The sequence below is a fragment of the Medicago truncatula genome, chromosome 3 (genome assembly GCF_003473485.1).
Source record: "Medicago truncatula cultivar Jemalong A17 chromosome 3, MtrunA17r5.0-ANR, whole genome shotgun sequence".
Taxonomy (NCBI): Eukaryota; Viridiplantae; Streptophyta; class Magnoliopsida; order Fabales; family Fabaceae; genus Medicago; species Medicago truncatula.
Genome location: NC_053044.1, coordinates 39,969,479 through 39,988,122, shown reverse-complemented (window position 1 = coordinate 39,988,122; position 18,644 = coordinate 39,969,479). Strand labels below are relative to the sequence as shown.

General features: G+C 29.5%; 3 protein-coding genes across 3 annotated transcripts; 2 read left to right on the top strand and 1 right to left on the bottom strand.

The window, feature by feature from the left end:
• Window positions 1-7,067: 7,067 nt before the first annotated feature.
• On the top strand, window positions 7,068-9,620 carry LOC11432708 (probable glycosyltransferase At3g07620). Its single transcript, XM_003601389.4, has 4 exons — window positions 7,068-7,370; window positions 7,519-7,763; window positions 8,415-8,763; window positions 8,865-9,620. Exons 1-4 carry the CDS (start codon window positions 7,179-7,181, stop codon window positions 9,522-9,524), a joined length of 1,446 nt encoding a protein of 481 aa, XP_003601437.3. The 5' UTR covers window positions 7,068-7,178; the 3' UTR covers window positions 9,525-9,620.
• Window positions 9,621-11,162: 1,542 nt separating this feature from the next.
• On the top strand, window positions 11,163-12,299 carry LOC11429049 (uncharacterized). The gene is made up of 4 exons (XM_003601388.4): window positions 11,163-11,523; window positions 11,596-11,745; window positions 11,823-12,031; window positions 12,149-12,299. Exons 1-3 carry the CDS (start codon window positions 11,269-11,271, stop codon window positions 12,015-12,017), a joined length of 600 nt encoding a protein of 199 aa, XP_003601436.2. The 5' UTR covers window positions 11,163-11,268; the 3' UTR covers window positions 12,018-12,031; window positions 12,149-12,299.
• A 2,832-nt stretch (window positions 12,300-15,131) lies between these two features.
• Window positions 15,132-17,345, bottom strand: LOC11435963 (mitochondrial import inner membrane translocase subunit Tim13). The gene is made up of 2 exons (XM_003601387.4): window positions 17,092-17,345; window positions 15,132-15,500 (listed from the first exon to the last, which is right to left on the bottom strand). Exons 1-2 carry the CDS (start codon window positions 17,203-17,205, stop codon window positions 15,351-15,353), a joined length of 264 nt encoding a protein of 87 aa, XP_003601435.1. The 5' UTR covers window positions 17,206-17,345; the 3' UTR covers window positions 15,132-15,350.
• Between the last annotated feature and the right edge of the window lie 1,299 nt (window positions 17,346-18,644).

Sequence of the window (18,644 nt, the reverse complement as noted above, 5' to 3'; positions counted from 1 at the left end):
AAAATAGCAAAACTGATATTATTAAAATATCATTTACTAAAATACCTTTATAATTGAACCCTCATGAACTAAAATGTGTGGGATGAGTGAGTATTGATAAGTTTTCTTTAACTAAACTAACATTGATTTACAAAGCAAGTTGTCATTTATAAAAAAAATTGTTCCTCCTAAAACGTTTAAACTATTTAGAATATCTCCACTCCAATTCAATTCTAAAATTATATTCAGCACTTATCAACTAAAATGTATGAAACTATTTTAATTTCTTCAAAAAAAAAAAAAAAACTAAAATGTATGAAATAAGTGAACATTTACTAAAAAAATTGTAAATAACTGACATACATGGGAGAGAAGTTCTCACTAACTAAATTAACTTTAATGTAGCAAATCAGTTGTTATTTATAATAAATTATTCCTACTAATTTATGATATCATCTCACTTCAATTCTATAATGATATTGAACTCTCATAAACTAAAACGCACGGGATAAGTGAGCATTAACTAGAATTTTATAAATAAATCAAACACACAGGATAAGTTGTCATTGACTAAACTAACGTTTACATGGGATAAGTGGACATTAATTGAAAATTTTGTAGATAACTAAAATGCATGGGATAAGTGGACATTAATTGAAAATTTGTAGATAACTAAAATGCATGGGAGAAGTGAGATTGACTAAAATTTTAGAAATTAACTCAAACGTACGGGATAAGTTGTCACTGACTAAACTAACTTTTGACCCTCCAAAATTGAAACCAAACACATGCTTATAAATATAAAAAAAAGACACGGGATCAAGATTTATGAATGGTAAATATAAAAAATACGGGACAAGAGTAATCATTAATAAAATACACAAGAGACATTAATAAAATACACAAGAGAAGTTGACACTGATTGAATTAAACTGTCATGCACTTCACAAGGTTTCACTAATCAAATTTCATAACTAACTCAAATGTATGTGATAAGTTGTCACTTACTAAACTAAGTTTGATACACGAAACAAATTATCATTGATAAAAAAAATTGAACACTAATCTAATGTATACTTAAGAAACTTAGACCGTCAAAGTTATTGTGTTGTCCTAACCTAATACTTTGGTTTGCTTTAGTAACTCAATTTTGAGGATTAATTATGATATTTGCTAATAAGATGAACTAAGAGTTTATAAAAATACTATATAAAAAAAAACTCCATATAAAATTTCCACTACCAAAATCATCCGAAGAGTGTATAATTGATACACGGGACCAAATTTGAACACTAATCTAATGTATACATAAGAAACTTATATTGTCAAAGTTATTGTGCAATCCTAACCTAATACTTTGGTTTGCTTTAATAACTTGGTTTTGAGGATTAATTCTGATATTTGCTGATAAAATGAACTAAGAGTTTATAAAAATACTAAATAAAAAAAAACTCCATATAAAATTTTCACTACCAAAATCATCTGAAGAATCTATAATTGATACACGGACCAAATTTAAACACTAATCTAAAATATACATATACATAAGAAACGTAACGACTGCAAAAATTATTGTATTGTCTTTGACTAATATTTTGGTTTGCTTTGATAACTCTGTTTTGAAAATTATTTTGATATTTGTAAATAAAATAAATTAAGATTTTATAGAAATACTATATCAATTTTTTTTTCAAAGGACTATATCAAAGTTTTTTTAAATGCTCCATACTACATTTTCACTACTGAAATTACCTAAAGAAAGTATAATTGATACCTGGGACTCAAAATTACTCACCTATTAAATTATAAATTTTTTTATAGCATTATTTACTATTATATTTGTTCTTGCCGACGCACACCTTATCGCATTGGGGTGTTTGAGAGAAAGAATGAAATTGAAAATAGTGGTTTAGGCTTAATAATAATAAATACAAACACAATTTTTATGTTTGTAGCTACCAATAAAGATTGCACACGGGACCGAGTTGAGACTACTAGGTCAATTGTTGAAGGAAAATGAAGATTTGATGTTTTCTTGTATTAGATCATTGGTTTTGCATTTAATTATTGATATGTATTTATGAGATGTTCATTCCATTTGAATTAGATTATCTTCATATAATACCTCTTATTATTTAAATCTTTATAAATTCAGAGACAATTTTGAGTTGAGATTTTTTTTATATACAATGACTTGCGTCTTTCAAATGAATGCAGCTTTATCTCATTCCTGTCAAATTTTTATAAGACCAACAATATGTTATTATGGAGTATAATTTTGATACGCATAAAATGATGATTTTATAGTTAAGTTGTGGGAGGAGATACTTTGTTTAAATTATGGGAGAAGATACATATGGTCGTGACCGTCTGAACGCTGGTATTTATAGAGGAATAACAATTTTTTTTGTACTCGCATGTTTGTTAAAGTGTCTCTTTTATTTTATAAATAAGAAAGAATGAAATAATGAAAGAAAGATGAAGAGTAAAATACAAGTAAGGTGGATTCTAGGGTGAGGGATAGTATATGAAAACAAATGAAAGATAATTTTGTTGATGTCACTCCTCTAATTTCAAAGTGTTCAATGATATAATTTATAATTTGTCCATAAAATTATATAACTTACAAAGTTATATTCAGTTAATTATAAAGGATCAGCTATTTGATAGATAATAAATACATAATACATAAATATAATATGCAATAAAATATACAATCACTTTGTATTTCTCTAATATTCTCCATCCATTAACTTTTAAGTGTCGTTTGACTATTTCTTCAAAAAAAAAAAAAAGTGTCGTTTGACTACGGATTTAACGTTCCTATTTAACTTTTGTTTTGAGGAAAACATTCCTATTTCACCGTCGTTGGTATTTTAAGGGTATGATTTGTTAATTAACAATTTTTCAATTAGTCTTATTTTTTCAATAAAATTAATGTTATGTATTTGAAAAATTAAATTTGTTCTTTTTTTTTAAATTGTTTTTTTTTTTAAAACGATGTGTATTTGAAAAACTAAAGTTTTTTTTAAAGAAAAAACAAAGTTTATCTTTTATTATCTTCAATATTCAAATCTATCTATGTCACATAGTGTGAATATGTTATTGATTCATACTATAGTTGAAACCTTAATTTTAATTAAAGGAGTTGAAATAGAGTTAAAACTTTCTTAACTTTTGGTTGTGAAGTTGAAATAATTTTTATTTTTAATATGAAAAATATCCAAATATAAATTTTGCACTAATTTAATATGGAAAATATCCAAATATAACTTTATTTTTCATTTTGGTTTGTGCAAAAAAAAAAAACTTTATTTTTCCACTTCTTCATTTTGCTTGGATATGAAAATTTCGCAATAAAAAAGTAGATACTTTTTGTTACCGAATATAAATTTCCATAAATTAGATAACTTTAAGTAAGCTTTTTTTTTTAGAAAAGCTTTAAATAAGCTATAATATCTGAGATACTTCCCTCTTGAGGACTCTCATGATTATGTTCCACAAGGAGACATCTACAGAAATGCATTTGCTTTTCATAGGTAAGATTTTATGAACTATATCATGAGAGAGAAGGATTTTATTACTCATCAAAGATCGGATTGGGAGAATCGAACCTGCAACCTAGGGAGAACGTAACAACCGTATGAGAGGTAACATTACTTGTTTTTTTTTTTAGGGATAACTTTACGTGTTTTAGCATGTTGTTGTGCTATTTCTTACCTATTGTATGAGGTAATATGTTTTATAGTAATACTTTTAATAATTTATTTACATAGTAGGTATCAATATTATAAGGTCAATATTGGAAATTCATATCAATTAATTTAATATACCTATCATCTTTGGTAGTTCACGATAATATTTGTTCAATAAAAAAAAAACTTCTTTGTCCGTCACTTTCCTTTCAATTGTTCAATAAAACATGGCACTTAACCAAAATGATAACAACAACAATACAATGTTAACAACAAATAGTGTAACATGACGTGCTTCAATAACTAATCCATAACAAGTCTTCCCCTTCCTTGAATTCTACCATGAGTCCATGACCATGAGGGGAGTTTTGTAATAATAGATTGTCATTTTTTAGGGGTGGATAGAGATTTTATTACTGGTCAGTCATATTTTATTAGAGAAACAAAGTAGAAGAGGAGAAAGAGAATATGTGATTTTGATTCATGATTGATTTTTTGGGCAAGTAAAATTAAATATTTAAGTACCGATTAAAATAAGTTCAAGAGAGCGATTCAAAAGTTTCTTTGAACTTCCTCCTTTCAATAAAAAAAAAGTTTCTTTAAACTTCAGCTCAAAAACAAAAAAGTCTCTTTGAACTTATTTTTTTACACTAACACTTAAAACATATAATATAATTCATCAAGCTTGAGCACAATCACAAATATAAATGATTTGTATACACATAAATCAATCATAAATATTGCTTAATTTATTTTTCTTTTATCTTCTTTCGCTTATGTGTGTGTAAAAATTATCTTTATTTGGTGTTTGTGATCAAGTAAATCTTACCCTCAAGCTTATAAAAATAGCTTACCAACTCCTTAAACTTTTTTAACCTTCTTTCAATTAGGATTTGTTTATCTTAGTTTATCTATAAGTATATGTTAGACTATTTGGGAGTACTTCTGTAAACAACTTATAAATTATAAAAAGTAATTTGATTTGATTTTATCTTTAGTTATAGAAATAAAGTATATATAAACACTTATATGATAGTCGTTCAAGTTATATATTTAAACAAAGTCTGAGTTTATGAAGATTAACTTATTGTTAATACCAAAAATAAAATATTTTGACATGCTGCAAAGTGCAAATGGATTTCGACCAAGAGCATTCAAACTTTGACATACCACATTTTTGACCAAGTGATTTAATGTGTTGCATGCATTCTGTTTTCGGCCAAAGATAAGGAGAAATGATATGAACTTACAATTGGAGTGCATATAAGTTATTTTCTGGTGTCTTGTAATTATGCTAAGTGTAGGGCTCTAAGTATAGGAAGTTATTTCTACTACTAATTTAGACCATAAGATGATTTGATAATTTTTCCTGCAACGTCAATATATATTAGTTTGTAATAAGAACAATGAGCGAAATCCTTGATTCCTGAAAGTTCTGTAACACCCGCGTCATGGAGCAAACGAGTTCAGAAGTGGGCATATAAACATATTTAAGCTACCATCATATTCCATGCAATTTAATTACTTTATTAATGCTTTATTTTCCCTTATTCTTTACTACACTCTGCACTTTTTCTTCCATTTTCTTTCTTCTTTTTCTTTTAAATGCTCATTTGAGTCTTATTTCTTTTAAGTTGTTATTTGATAACTTCTTTTATTAAGGAAATAGACTATAAATCGCTAAAGCCAAAGAACCCACAAAAAGAATTTTAATTCAATCGTTAACTGTTTTTGAATAATATAATCTGTATTACCAAAAATAAGTATAAACAATTATATAAAAGAGTTGATTAACATAACCTATAAAGTAGTTACTTAATGAATACTAAGCACTTAATTTAGATGTGTACACAAAAACGCCTATAATTGGATAACCATAAATTGCCTCATTAGCAGCTACTAATTAAATATGGTGACAAATTTTTTTTTTTTAGATAGACGAAATGACAAAGTCATTATAAACTCACACACACAAGTGGAGGAACCGGAGGTCGAACCCTGGTTATGGCATCCGACCTAATAATTTCGGCATTTTGTTAATTGAGCTAGGACTTCTAGATCAAATATTTCTATTTATTATGAGAAAATAATTTTGTTCACATGGACCAAACTTAATATTCGATATTGGCAGTATGAAGTCAATGACATGATGTGATTGTTTTCATTTGCGTTTCCTGTTTCTATACTGAAAATGTATTTAGCTTAAGTATATTTTTAAACAACTTATAAATACTTTATATATAGGATTTTTTTTATGACATATCATTGGTAAGATCTTAAAATATTGTTAATTTAATAATTTAACAATTTAATCTTTATAAATTTATCTATAACTTTAAATTAGAGATTTAATAGCTAAGTTGTTAAGATAACAATATTTTAAGGTCTTTACAATGATATGTCATAAAAAAATTATTTGAAACATGTGACGTGAACTTTTGTAAGGAAAATGCTATTTATCTAGATAAATAACTTCAAGAATTTTTCAAAACACAGTTGGCAAGTTTTAATTGCATGATTTATTTGTTCACTTCCTATTTTTTATTCACACCTCCTTGAATTGTGGCAAATAGTGCATTGTGATTGACTGCTCTTTATTCTTGAAGAATTCTTGATGTTATTTGTCTAGATATATAGCATTGCTCTGTTTGTAAAACAAAACTTGTTAACATTAAAATAATTTGAGAGACTAAAGTTTGAAGAAATTTTCATAAATAATATTATATTAGTAATAAATTATAGCTTCCAAAATAATGAATTTAATTAATACTAAAAATATCCGAATATTCCTTCAAAAAAAATATCCGAATATAAAATTTTCATTAATTTAATATGGAAAATATCCAAATATAACTTTATTTTTCTACTTCTTCATTTTGCTCGGATATGGAATTTCGCACTAAAAAATTAGATACTTTTTGTTACCGAATATAAATTTCCATAAATTAGGTAAGCTATAATATCCGAGATACTTCCCTCAAAAAAATATCCGAATAGACTAGACAAAAAAAAAATATCCGAATAGAAATTTTGCACTAATTTATATGGAAAATATCCGAATATAACTTTTCTTTTTGCATTGAATTACCATATTATTAGTGCGAAATTTGTACTGCTGCTGAACAATGACTAATCTATATAAGAGATACTTAAAAAAAAATACAAGATAATATGGTAATTCGATGTAAAAAAATGTTATATTCGGATAAGCAAGATACATAAAAATGTTATATTCTTGCTATCTAAACTTTATTGCGTCAGACGGGATGGACCCAAGATTTACAGCAGGGTCAAGTCAATATCACATTTTGATTTTCATTTATTTTTAGAAATGTTTTAACTAGTTTTAATGTACAATTAATTTTATCTATATATTATACTAGCCACGTGGGGAGATAATAGGAGCATTCACAGCATGCATTATTTTTTCCAAAAAAAAAACTCCGTCAAAGGATTAGACGAGAGATATGCAATGAATCAAAGTTTGTTTTGAGTTTTGAGAGAATGTGGCACTTCAACAAAATACACTTAAGTCTAGTTACATTTTCTTTCATTGTTTTTGTGGTATTTTTTGGTATTGATTCATTTGATGGTGCAAAATGGGTATCCAAGATGTATTCATCCACACCCCATTACTCATTGAATTATCAAAGGGTTCAAAAGAAACATTCAGGATCTACCCTTTCATCATACAAGGTGTATATATAATAGATGAATACTTTGTCCAATAATTGTCTTTTTTTCTTCTTTCCCACATACATGTGATTTTGATTTTGTGCACAACCTAGCTATATGTTAATTAATGTTTGATTAATATTTTGTTTTGATGTTTTTGTACATGTAGGAGGATGAGGGAAGATATAATTCAATGGCCAACAATGGAGAATTGAATTTAGATAACAAATTGCCTATAAGAAGATCAATGCAAGGAGATAAAAATTTGGAGAAGGTTGAAGGAAGTCTTGCAAAAGCAAGAGCATTGATAAAACAAGCCTTGTTGAGAACCAATGACACCGTAGTGCCTCTTGAGGACTCTCATGATTATGTTCCACAAGGACACATCTACAGAAATGCCTTTGCTTTTCATAGGTAAGATTTTATGAAATATATCACGAGAAATAAGGATTTTATTACTCATCAAAGGTCAGATTGAGTTAGTGCCACTTAGGTAACATAGCAAAGTTTTTTTTTTTTTTTTTAAAAAAAAAGTTAAACTAAATACTAGGAGAATCGAACCTGCAACCTAGGGAGAACGTAACAAAGTTGTTATTGAAGTTGTATTAGATTGTTAGACGTGTATATGGAGTTGGTCATCCTCATCTTGTGAGCTAACTTTAGTGAGATTCAAATTCATTTAACATAGTAATTGAGCAGTGTAAAATATGATAATGTGAGAATTTAACCCAAGTTTCACGTGAGTATTAAAAATAGTTTCTTAGCATGGAATGCGCCCATTTAACATTTGTGTTCTCACATTCACACCTTCATCTTCTGAGCTAATTTTTGAGATGAAATTGGAGCCTATTTAATATGCTATCATACCCAGATTAAGAATTTCATATATTAAAGGTGAGGGTTGATATTGATGTTGTGGAAATTGGATGTACATATGTGGTTGAGATCAAACCGTATTTAAGAGTTTTAACCTCTTACATTTTTTTTGAAGGAAGTTTTAACCTCTTACATGTCATGCTATATTTTTTCATTCTTTTGAATTGTTTTTACATAATGATGATATAGGAGTTACCAATTAATGGAGAAGCTATTTAAAATCTTCGTGTATGAAGAGGGAGAACCTCCTCTTTTTCATTATGGTCCTTGCAAAAATATATATTCAATGGAGGGAATATTTATCAACTTATTGGAAAACAATACTTTGTTTCGGACTCAGAATCCAAATGAAGCTCATGTCTACTTTCTTCCATTTAGTGTTGTTATGATCCTTGAGCATCTCTTTCACCCAGTTATTCGTGACAAAGCTGTTTTGGGAAGAACTATTGGTGATTATGTTCATATCATATCACACAAATATGCTTATTGGAATAGAAGTTATGGAGCTGACCATTTCATGCTTTCTTGTCATGATTGGGTACTTCCTTGACCATTTTTGTGTCCAGTGTCTGTGTCCGTATCTGTGCTTCATAGTTGACTAATATTTTTATTTTTCATGAAAAATGATTTTGTGCATAGGGACCAAGGGCAACATGGTACGTGAAGGAATTGTATTTCATTGCAATTCGAGTACTTTGCAATGCAAATATCTCAGAGCATTTCAATCCAAAGAAAGATGCATCATTTCCTGAAATCAATTTGGTATCAGGAGAAACAACAGGTTTACTTGGTGGCTATCCAACATGGAACAGAACAATTTTGGCTTTCTTTGCAGGACAAATGAATGGTAGAATCAGACCAGTGCTTTTCCAACATTGGAAGAACAAAGACAAAGATGTGTTAGTTTATGAAAAACTTCCAGAAAAAATTTCATACCATGAAACCATGAAGATGAGTAAATATTGTATTTGTCCAAGTGGGTGGGAAGTGGCAAGTCCAAGAATTGTTGAGGCAATTTATGCTGAATGTGTACCTATTCTAATATCACAACAATATGTACTTCCTTTTAGTGATGTTCTTAATTGGGATTCTTTCTCTGTTCAAATTGAAGTTAGTGAAATTCCCAAGCTTAAGGAAATTTTGTTGGGTATTTCTGAGGAGAAATATATGAGATTGCAAGAGGGTGTTAAGCAGGTGCAAAGACATTTTGTAGTGAATAATCCTCCTAAGAAATATGATGTATTTCATATGATTATTCATTCTATATGGCTTAGGAGGTTGAATGTACTTGTGAAATAAGTCATAATCTCATTGTGTTAACAGATGTGAGAAAGATAAATGGAACATTGTTTATATGCATACAATGACAAAAATGGCGTGACAAACATTTAATTAGTTTTAATAGTTCTCAACCATTTGCGTTTACATTTGATTGCTTATTTGTTTATCTTCCTTTTCTCACGTATGATAATATTTTTTCCCCACTTTCTTTTTCAACTTATTGGGGGGATTGAAGTGAAACATGTCGATGTGCTTCCATTCATTATCACAATGATGTCGAACGTATGCTTTGCGTTATTCAGATTATTATTTGAGTTTCTTGACGGTTTTTGAGCCACAAAATCACCATCTCTTTTCTCTATAATATAACTTGTGAGAATTTGAGCCACAAAATTGGAAGTCTCATAGCCTCCATGACGGGGAGCTCTATTGGAGGAGAAGAATTTCTTTCTTTTCTGAAAAAGAATTGCTTGTAATTTACACGTGTTAACTCTATATGCTTGCAAAAATCTCTATATGTTTTCTTTCCAAAGAACGTCCTTAATAAAGGAAAAAAAATTCACATGTTAACTCTATATGCTTCCTCTTTTATAATTTTTCTAGAGTGAAACGTAACGGTGGATCCAACCCTTGTTTATTTTTTATTTTTTATTTTTTAATGGCAAAATATATATATATATAAATAGAAATGGATCCAACCCTTGTGATTGAAGCAAACACTATATGAACTCTCATATGAATCTCCAGTCATTCAGCAACGATGCTTCATTTGATTCCTCGGCTTGATACTTGATGTTCCTTTAGGTTGAAAAACAAGATTTGAGTGGAGATCGTGCAACATATGTACATCTATGAATGAAGAAAGTGAAAGAAAAAATATAATTGGTCTACTCTACAACAAGAAAGTCGTATGTAGACACAATTTACTACTTTAGAGGTAAGTAAACCACGACGGTCCAACGTATGTGAGATGGAGGATTTAATTTTATTTTCATTTCTCCCTAAAAAAAAAAATTAATTTTCATTTTGTACCATGTAAAAAAATTAATTTTCATTTTTGTCAAGTAGTCTATTGACTATAGGTCACACATTTCAAACGTGGAGAAGTGTGATGTCGGGGTTCGAACTCCAACCTTTATATATAATATGTAATATCCGTAGCAACTGAGATAAGATCACATGATTGATTACTATGTATGTACTTAGTGGCGGAAAACAACGAAATAGTGGTAGAAATGCACCAACTGCTTTTTAGCGGAAATCATGGGTATGCTTTTAGTGTTGTTCGTAGTTATTCGTAATTTTTCCTCCGTACCATGAAGTGTTTCCCTAAAGTTTATTTTGAGTTATGTAATTAAATTAAAGGGAAATGCTTTGTATCACGAGAAAATTCATCTCGACTAGATCACGAATAGTGTTGATAGGCTTTTTACTACCCTGGCCCACATTCTCTCCACACATGTATTTCAATAAAAAAAAAACATGATACAATGGTGCACACACCTCGTGAAAAACTCGGGACAGTTTTTTGTTGCAGGGAATAGCACTACTCTTAAATTAAATTAAATAAAAATGGGAAATGTTAACTTGTGGTCTTGGGGCACAAGTTTAAAAACTAAATATAGAAACAATTTCTTTGGAAATTATACATTCATTCATGGAAATCAAGCACTATTTGAAACTTTAGTTATTGAAAAATGTCCCAACAAAATCGCCCATAAATAAGGGGAGAAATGGGCTGAATTTGGAACCTGAACAGAGAATGGAACAGAAACTGTTGAAACAGGAATCAGGATCGGGATTGGAACAGAAATCAGATGGAGATCTCGTGGAATCGAAACCGGAACAGAAAGCCGTTGAAGAAGATTTTGTGAAGTACTTCTCTAAGTTCTCTAAGTATGACGATTCCGACTTTCCTTATCACGTCAAAAGTGGTAATTTTGAGTATAAGAATGAGGCATATAGGCTGCTTGAGGCTCAAATTCAAATCTATAAGGAGAAGTCTCGCAACCTAAGTGTACGCATCTATCTATCTATTTCAATTTTGTTTTTAATTTCACTCTCATTCATTCATTCTTGGACAACGCAGGTGTACGATGCTATCGCCCGTCCACCAAGATCCCATTTAATTTTAATGGGCGGCGGTGTCACACCCCATGTCATTTCCTATGATGATCCTATTCTCCAAGGATACTCCAAGCTTGCATTGGACTATTACCGTGAAAAAAACAATAATCAGGTAAGAGAATGAATATTGTATGTTGTTTATTCATTAAATTGACCAAACTAATTAATTGTTCTTCTTCATTATATTAGGGTCCAACTTTTGTGTTTCATGGCCTTGTCAAGTGTACCCATGCCCTTATTAATGGTAGAATCTTTTACATTACCTTTACCGCAAAAGCTGAAGATGATCTTTCCGACACCCCTGCTTTAACAACTTTCCAAGCTGAAGTATGCTGTGCTCGAGATAAACAACCTGAGATCAGAGAGTGTGCCATTAAAATCTAATACACTCCACCATGGTAATAATTTTCATTCTCTATATGTTTAATTTTTTTTTTCTTCTTCAGATTTATAAATTGTCATGAATTTTCTCTTGTTGCTACACTACTCATATTCCATTTCCGTATCCTTTGCAGGATTCTACCTGCTATGAATATGGTTGTGTTGGAAATAAACATGTGACAGACTTATAGGTTTATTAATTAAATATGACTTCATGTAGCTGGTATTTATGTCATTGGATATCCCACCCTTTTATATGAACTTATCTATCTATGTCTTTAATAATTTCTCTCTTAATTTAGATATAGTCCAATTTTTATCTTATCCTGGTTTATACTTTAACTGCTAGAGTGAATAATTTTTTTGTCCATTACATGGTATTTATATTTTGAAATCACATGTTGACATGCACAAGTTTTGGTGATTTGAGAAATTTTATTTAAATAGTAAGTATAAAGAGATACTCCAAATTCTAACCTTTGATTTTGATATTAATTAATGGGTGTGATCAATTGCTATTAGTCCTTGTTGTTAGGTTATTGTACTCCTTCTTAAGCACCCTGTAGTGATCTCAACGATTGAAACAAATTTCTGTTACAATATTAATTCAATTCGGGCACATAAGTGTTACTAACCTGACATCAGTGAACTACCAAATTCTAAGTATAAAGAGAAGGGATCTTTTTATTGAATTCAATAGAAAACTGTAACTTTTTTTTTTGTTCTGACCTCAAAAACTATGATGTCAATCGAATGAGATAATTTTTTATGCATAGATGTGTCTTGACGATTCATTTAGATTGGTTTTTTTTTTTTTTTTTGTTCGTTCAGTACATGCTATTTACACTATTCAGTGTACTGTTGAGAGAATGAATCAAATATACTTCTCCGAGGAATACACAGCTTGTGTTTAGATTGTGGTCTCACCCCCGTTTAAGGAGTATATTAACCTAATTATGAGGATTAAAAACAATTGATCACAACAATTAAATAGTATTTAGATTAATGGTTAGGATTTGGAGTAACTCTTTATAATTACTCTTGAAATCAATGGATTCATTCTTACATATATATATATATATATATATATATATATATATATATATAATCATCCTGGTAAGTGTTAAATTGTGTTAAAATACTTGTGGGATTCTTGTGAAATTGTTTATCGGTTGATATAGCATGCCTCATTTTGGGATTTGGATTCACGGCTGTCAGTTAAATCCTGCAGTCATGCTGTGAGTTTAACATCAATCCACAAAACACGTGGTAGTGAAACTGAAATCCAACCCTTCTTTTCCTCTTGTCAATCTTCTCATTTATCCGACACATTCATTCTGGTCCCCCATCAAACAACACTGTTGTCAAAATCCTCACAGGAAGAATCCATTTTGGTTCCACCATTCTCAGCTACCTCCATAATCACTTCTCAACAAACCAAAATTTTAACCTGTTTTAATCTGTTTTCCGACTTTTCTTTTCTTTCATTAGTTCTGTTTCATGAGATTGAACCAGTAAATAAAATAAAAAATTTACCGAACAATGAAAACTGAAATTCAAGAAGGGATGGATGTAACAGGCACATGAGTTTTATGTTTGGATGTTGTGAAGAACTGAGAGTGGAAGACATACGAAGGGTGGGGTTTCAATCCGATGCTTTGTGTTTTGAGTGATTATACTGGAAAGGCTGGATCTCAACTGTTGGTTAAATCCGACGATTGATATTAAATTGACAGCATGACTGCATGTTTTAATTGACAGCCGTGAATCCAAATCCCCTCATTTTGTTTACTTTGAAATATTTTTGTAGCTTTTCCTTGTAATTTTTGTATGATATTGTGGGTGCTTCAAATACGCTTGACTTTTGAGAAATTTTATTTACTTCTAAAATAATTTTATGGTCGTTCCTTATTGTTTTTGTATGATATTGTGGGTGCTTTCAAATATGGTGGTATGAGTATGCACTCGGATAAATATTCTGTATTTTTTTTGGTTTGCCATTGGTGTACACTTAAACTTTTGGATGTTCTAGTAGCTTGTTTTAGCTCTTAACTAATGTATGTTGTTTGTCTTAGACTCTTAATGTGATAAGCAGTAGAGTTACAGTACCGAACTTTTGTGGATTCCGGAGTTTACTTAATTATTACTCCTTCAATCCTAAAATGTAAGTAAAAAAGATTTTTTTTATCCTATTTAATTTTGTTTTTTAAAAAAAAATCTTTTTCACTTTCATTTATTCTCATCAAATTAAATGTAAATTACATTCGATTTTCTCTCTTTTCATTTTCTTTATTTATAATCAATAGCAAATAAAAATTGTTTTTTACATCTTTCTACTTTCTTACAATTATATTCTAATTTCATAAGTTTTATTTGATTTTTTTCTTATGATTTGTCACGGAGGGAGTAATTTTTTTATCATTAGGAGTGGTAGTACTCAATAATTCTAACACTTACTTTTCATAACGGTTTTTGCATTGGTTAAGACACAATTAATACCCTATTTTGATAAACATACGTTGTCTTTACTAGTCAAGCTTTTATTGATTTTTTTTCTCTCTCCCTCTTTTACTATTCATTTTTATTATTATTTATGTTTATTTTTTCAAGAATTATAAACAATGAATTCATTATAAGGTTAATTAAGTAAATGGTCTTTATAAGAAAGAAAAAAATCAGTCTAAAAGAAAATAAAATAAATTGACCATATTAATGGTCAAAAGTGTGTATTGACATGTATCAAGTTGTTTAAAATCTATTTCTACTCTATGAAGTAAATAAATCAAGAATCAAGAGTTTTTTTTATGTTTTGTGCTGCAAATGAGTTATCATCATTTTATGCGCAACAAATGAGTTATCGTTTTACGGCTAGAAAATTAGTGCACGAACTAATCTTCAACTTCGAAACATTATATAGAACTTGGAAGGCCAAAGTCTCATAAAAAAAAGTTGAGGCAGATACGTTGTGGTTCATTCAAAGATGAGGACTAAAGAGCTCAAGGTTTAGTATATATTCATACAAATTTTTGGTTGTTAAATTTTAAAATGTCTGATGTTCGAGATAGGGTGAGAGCAACTTAACCGTTTTGTTAACCACAAAGTAATGTAAGGCGGATCTAAACAAAAAGATGAATGACCTTTCTTGCATATCCCCGTAACAGAGCATATATAAAAGTACAAGTATTAAACAAAGATAGTTTAAAATAACCGCAAATCTCTTGGGCATACAAAATAGAATGCATAATTGTCTACAAAAGAACACATAATGTCAAACATCCATAAAGTGATTCCCAAAACTTGAGCTACTTTCATGACTTGCCGAGGAGGTTATCCACTTCATTGTTGACCACTAAATAATGCTTTGCTAATTATGCCCGTTGCCTCAATATATCGGTCCACGCACCTAGAGATGCAACTGCTTTCACCCCCACTGAGGCTTGAACTTGGTTTTGTGATACACTTGTCAAAACACTTTCCTCTCACTGTCTGCAAAATAAACAGCAATTGTAATGTAAGTGCAATTTACAAATTTGCAGAAAGTAAGACACACCAAATATATTTGGTATTCAATCCCATGACATTGCTCAGGACTTATCCCCAGTATCACATGAAAGATCTTACTATTAATATACTTTACCCCTTGACTAAGATGCTTCATTTTCTGATAATTAAAAAGAATTTAAAATTCCAAGTGGATGAGACAAACTTTTAAAGCAATTGCAGAGACTTTTTCATATATTTGAAAAGCAATAAATATCAGGTGCTTATCATCACTAATAATTCATATTCAAGAAACAAATCAATGGCAGAGTGTAATAACTACGTCTCTTTCTATGGCAAAAGAACCATCATCAATCTACATTGACATACACAAGCTTTTTCACAATCTACATCGAAAGTAGCAACAACAGGTAAACCATTACTACATCATCCAAAACGAAAAGAACTACCACAGATCAGAATGTCTCATCACCTTAAGACTACTATGCACCTTTTTAATTGGGTAAGAATAAAAACTGAACTGAACTAAATTAAACTTGAAGCTTCAAGGTTATAATTTTCAATCCACAACTGCAATTGTGGTTGCAATAATTTTAAGGTTTTAGAGATTTCTACAACCAAATTGCAAACACACTTGCTGTCAAAACTGCATCTATTCACAACATTCCACAATCCCAAGGATAAAATTACTGCCTGGTGTCCAGAAAGTAACAGAACCGGGCAATCACTTGCAAATATAAGGTAGGACTGTCTTTAAAAGATTAAAATAGATCCAATCTTTCCATGGAATGATGGAATATCTTTCATTAGCTTTGTATCACAAAATTGTCCTTCTATCAAGGATAACAACACAACCATACTTACAACATCAAATTTACATTTTACTTTTATTTATTGAATGTAGTTCTAAAAGAAACTAGAGTAAGTTTGAACAAACTTCTCAAAGAACACTTGTGATTATGAAGGAAAAAACTGCCTTGAGACAAAAAATTACATATAAGCCGAAATTAGCTTTTCATTCTGACATTTAGGCCCCTTTTGGATGAACAACTTATTTGCAGCTTATAGCACAAGCACATACATTGATAAACACTTGTATATAACCTATTTATCTAGCAAAAGATAAAATGAAGTAAAATTACGTTGTATAAGCTATAAGCAGCTTTCATAAACTATTTTGGAGAATTTATAAAAATAAGCTGAAAAACTTATAAACACGTCATAAGCTATTTTCAGAAGTCCTCCCAAACAGTCTCACAAAGCTCTTATATCAGTAGATAAACTCAAATAAGCCAATCCAAACAGACCTTTACCTAATCCACCTAATCCACAATCACTTATTTATAATTAAGTTATTTATATTAACAGAGAAGTTTCAATCCAACAGCCCAACTCAACAAACAGAAACACAGAAGCTATTATAAAATATATCGACAACACATAAAGCTACTATTATGCACTAACTAATTTGCCTAACTCACTATTTTCACTATCACCGACACCGTCTCTAATTAATTTAGTATGTTCTATTATCATATCATATTGAGTGAATTAAACAAAGAAAAAGATAAGATACCTCGAGAAATTGTTGAGCATACTCCATAGCAAGTTGGGATTTCAACTGGTCTTTGAGATCTTGTGGGGACAATTGGGAAGAAGGTCGACTAGGTGGAGCTGAGAAAGAATCCATTGTTGAAATCGAAAATCACTTTACTGCTTCCCTGCGTCTAGAATCCTCTTGCGTTTGTGCTGTGGTTTCTGAGAGAGAGATATAAAACCCTAGCGATTTGTGATTTTCTTTTTGGACACGCTATGCCTTGAACCCTAATTACCCAAAATGTCCAGCCCATCCCATGTGTTTTTTTTTTATTTAAAAAAAAGACTTAATTTGACCTCTTATAATTTTCGCACGACTAGTCTTTGACAAGAAATAATACCTAAACTAATTTATAAAAAATTTATGCGAAAATAAAATTAGTCTTTTCCTTCCACAGCGAAACCAAAAGATAGTGTAGAAAATAATATATCACAGAAAAAATATCTTGTTTGGATAGGCAAGTTTGTGTCCAATTTAAAAAAGTCAATGGCTAGTTTAAACTTCACTATGCCGAGACTAAATTGGACTTCGAAAAAATTGTTAGGGACTAAATTGAATCTTCACTTTGTTTTTATAATAATTTTCTTTATTTTTATATGTAAATACTTTTCTTTTTGAGGGAATGTAGATACTTTTCTCAATGGTAGAAATATATTAATGATATATTCACAAAAATTCATGAGAAATATTTAAATTAAGTAATTCTTTTTTTATAAAAATATATAAAAAAAAAGGTTAAATTAAAAACTATTTTTTTAGAAGGATGTTAAATTAAAAACTATTAGAAAATTACTTTATGGCTGACAAAATTGTACATTAAAAAAAATGTCTTATAATGAATTTAAAATCGGTTTATTTAATAAATATTATTTCAATGATAAATTTTAAATATTAAGTTGCGGCTAATGTTAATTAAAAAAAATAATATTGGTTATAGATTAGGAGAGAAAAATTCATATCTGAATGTCAAATTATAGAAAAGAAGTTTTCATATCAAAATAAATTAATATTTTTTCTTTAATTTGATATTCAAGAAAGAAATATTCTCGTTATTGCTTGGTTTTCATGTTAATACCTACATTTCTTTGTCTAACTTTAGTTGTTCCATAAGTTGTTTTAAAAATGGTTGTTTAAATAACATACATAATTTGTTTAATATGTGACTAATTGAGTCTCTTCTTTATCATTACCATCATCTACAAAAATATACAACAATTTATGTCATGTTGATCAAGGGACAACATTAACTATTTACGCATTGAATTGAATCATTTTCACCTCCATCTTTTATAAAATATGCATCTATAAAGTATCTTATAAGTATTCACATGTATATATTCTAAAAAATCCACGTGTATAAAACCAATTAAAAAATTGATTTTTTTATTAAAATTATTACAATACTTCTTCAATACATATCCGTAAGTATCGGGAGTATCAGTATCAAATACAGAACACAGATTCTCCATTTATAAGTATTTGAGCATCATACACCAAAGAAGGTCGTTAGGCTAAAATAAATGAAGTGGATG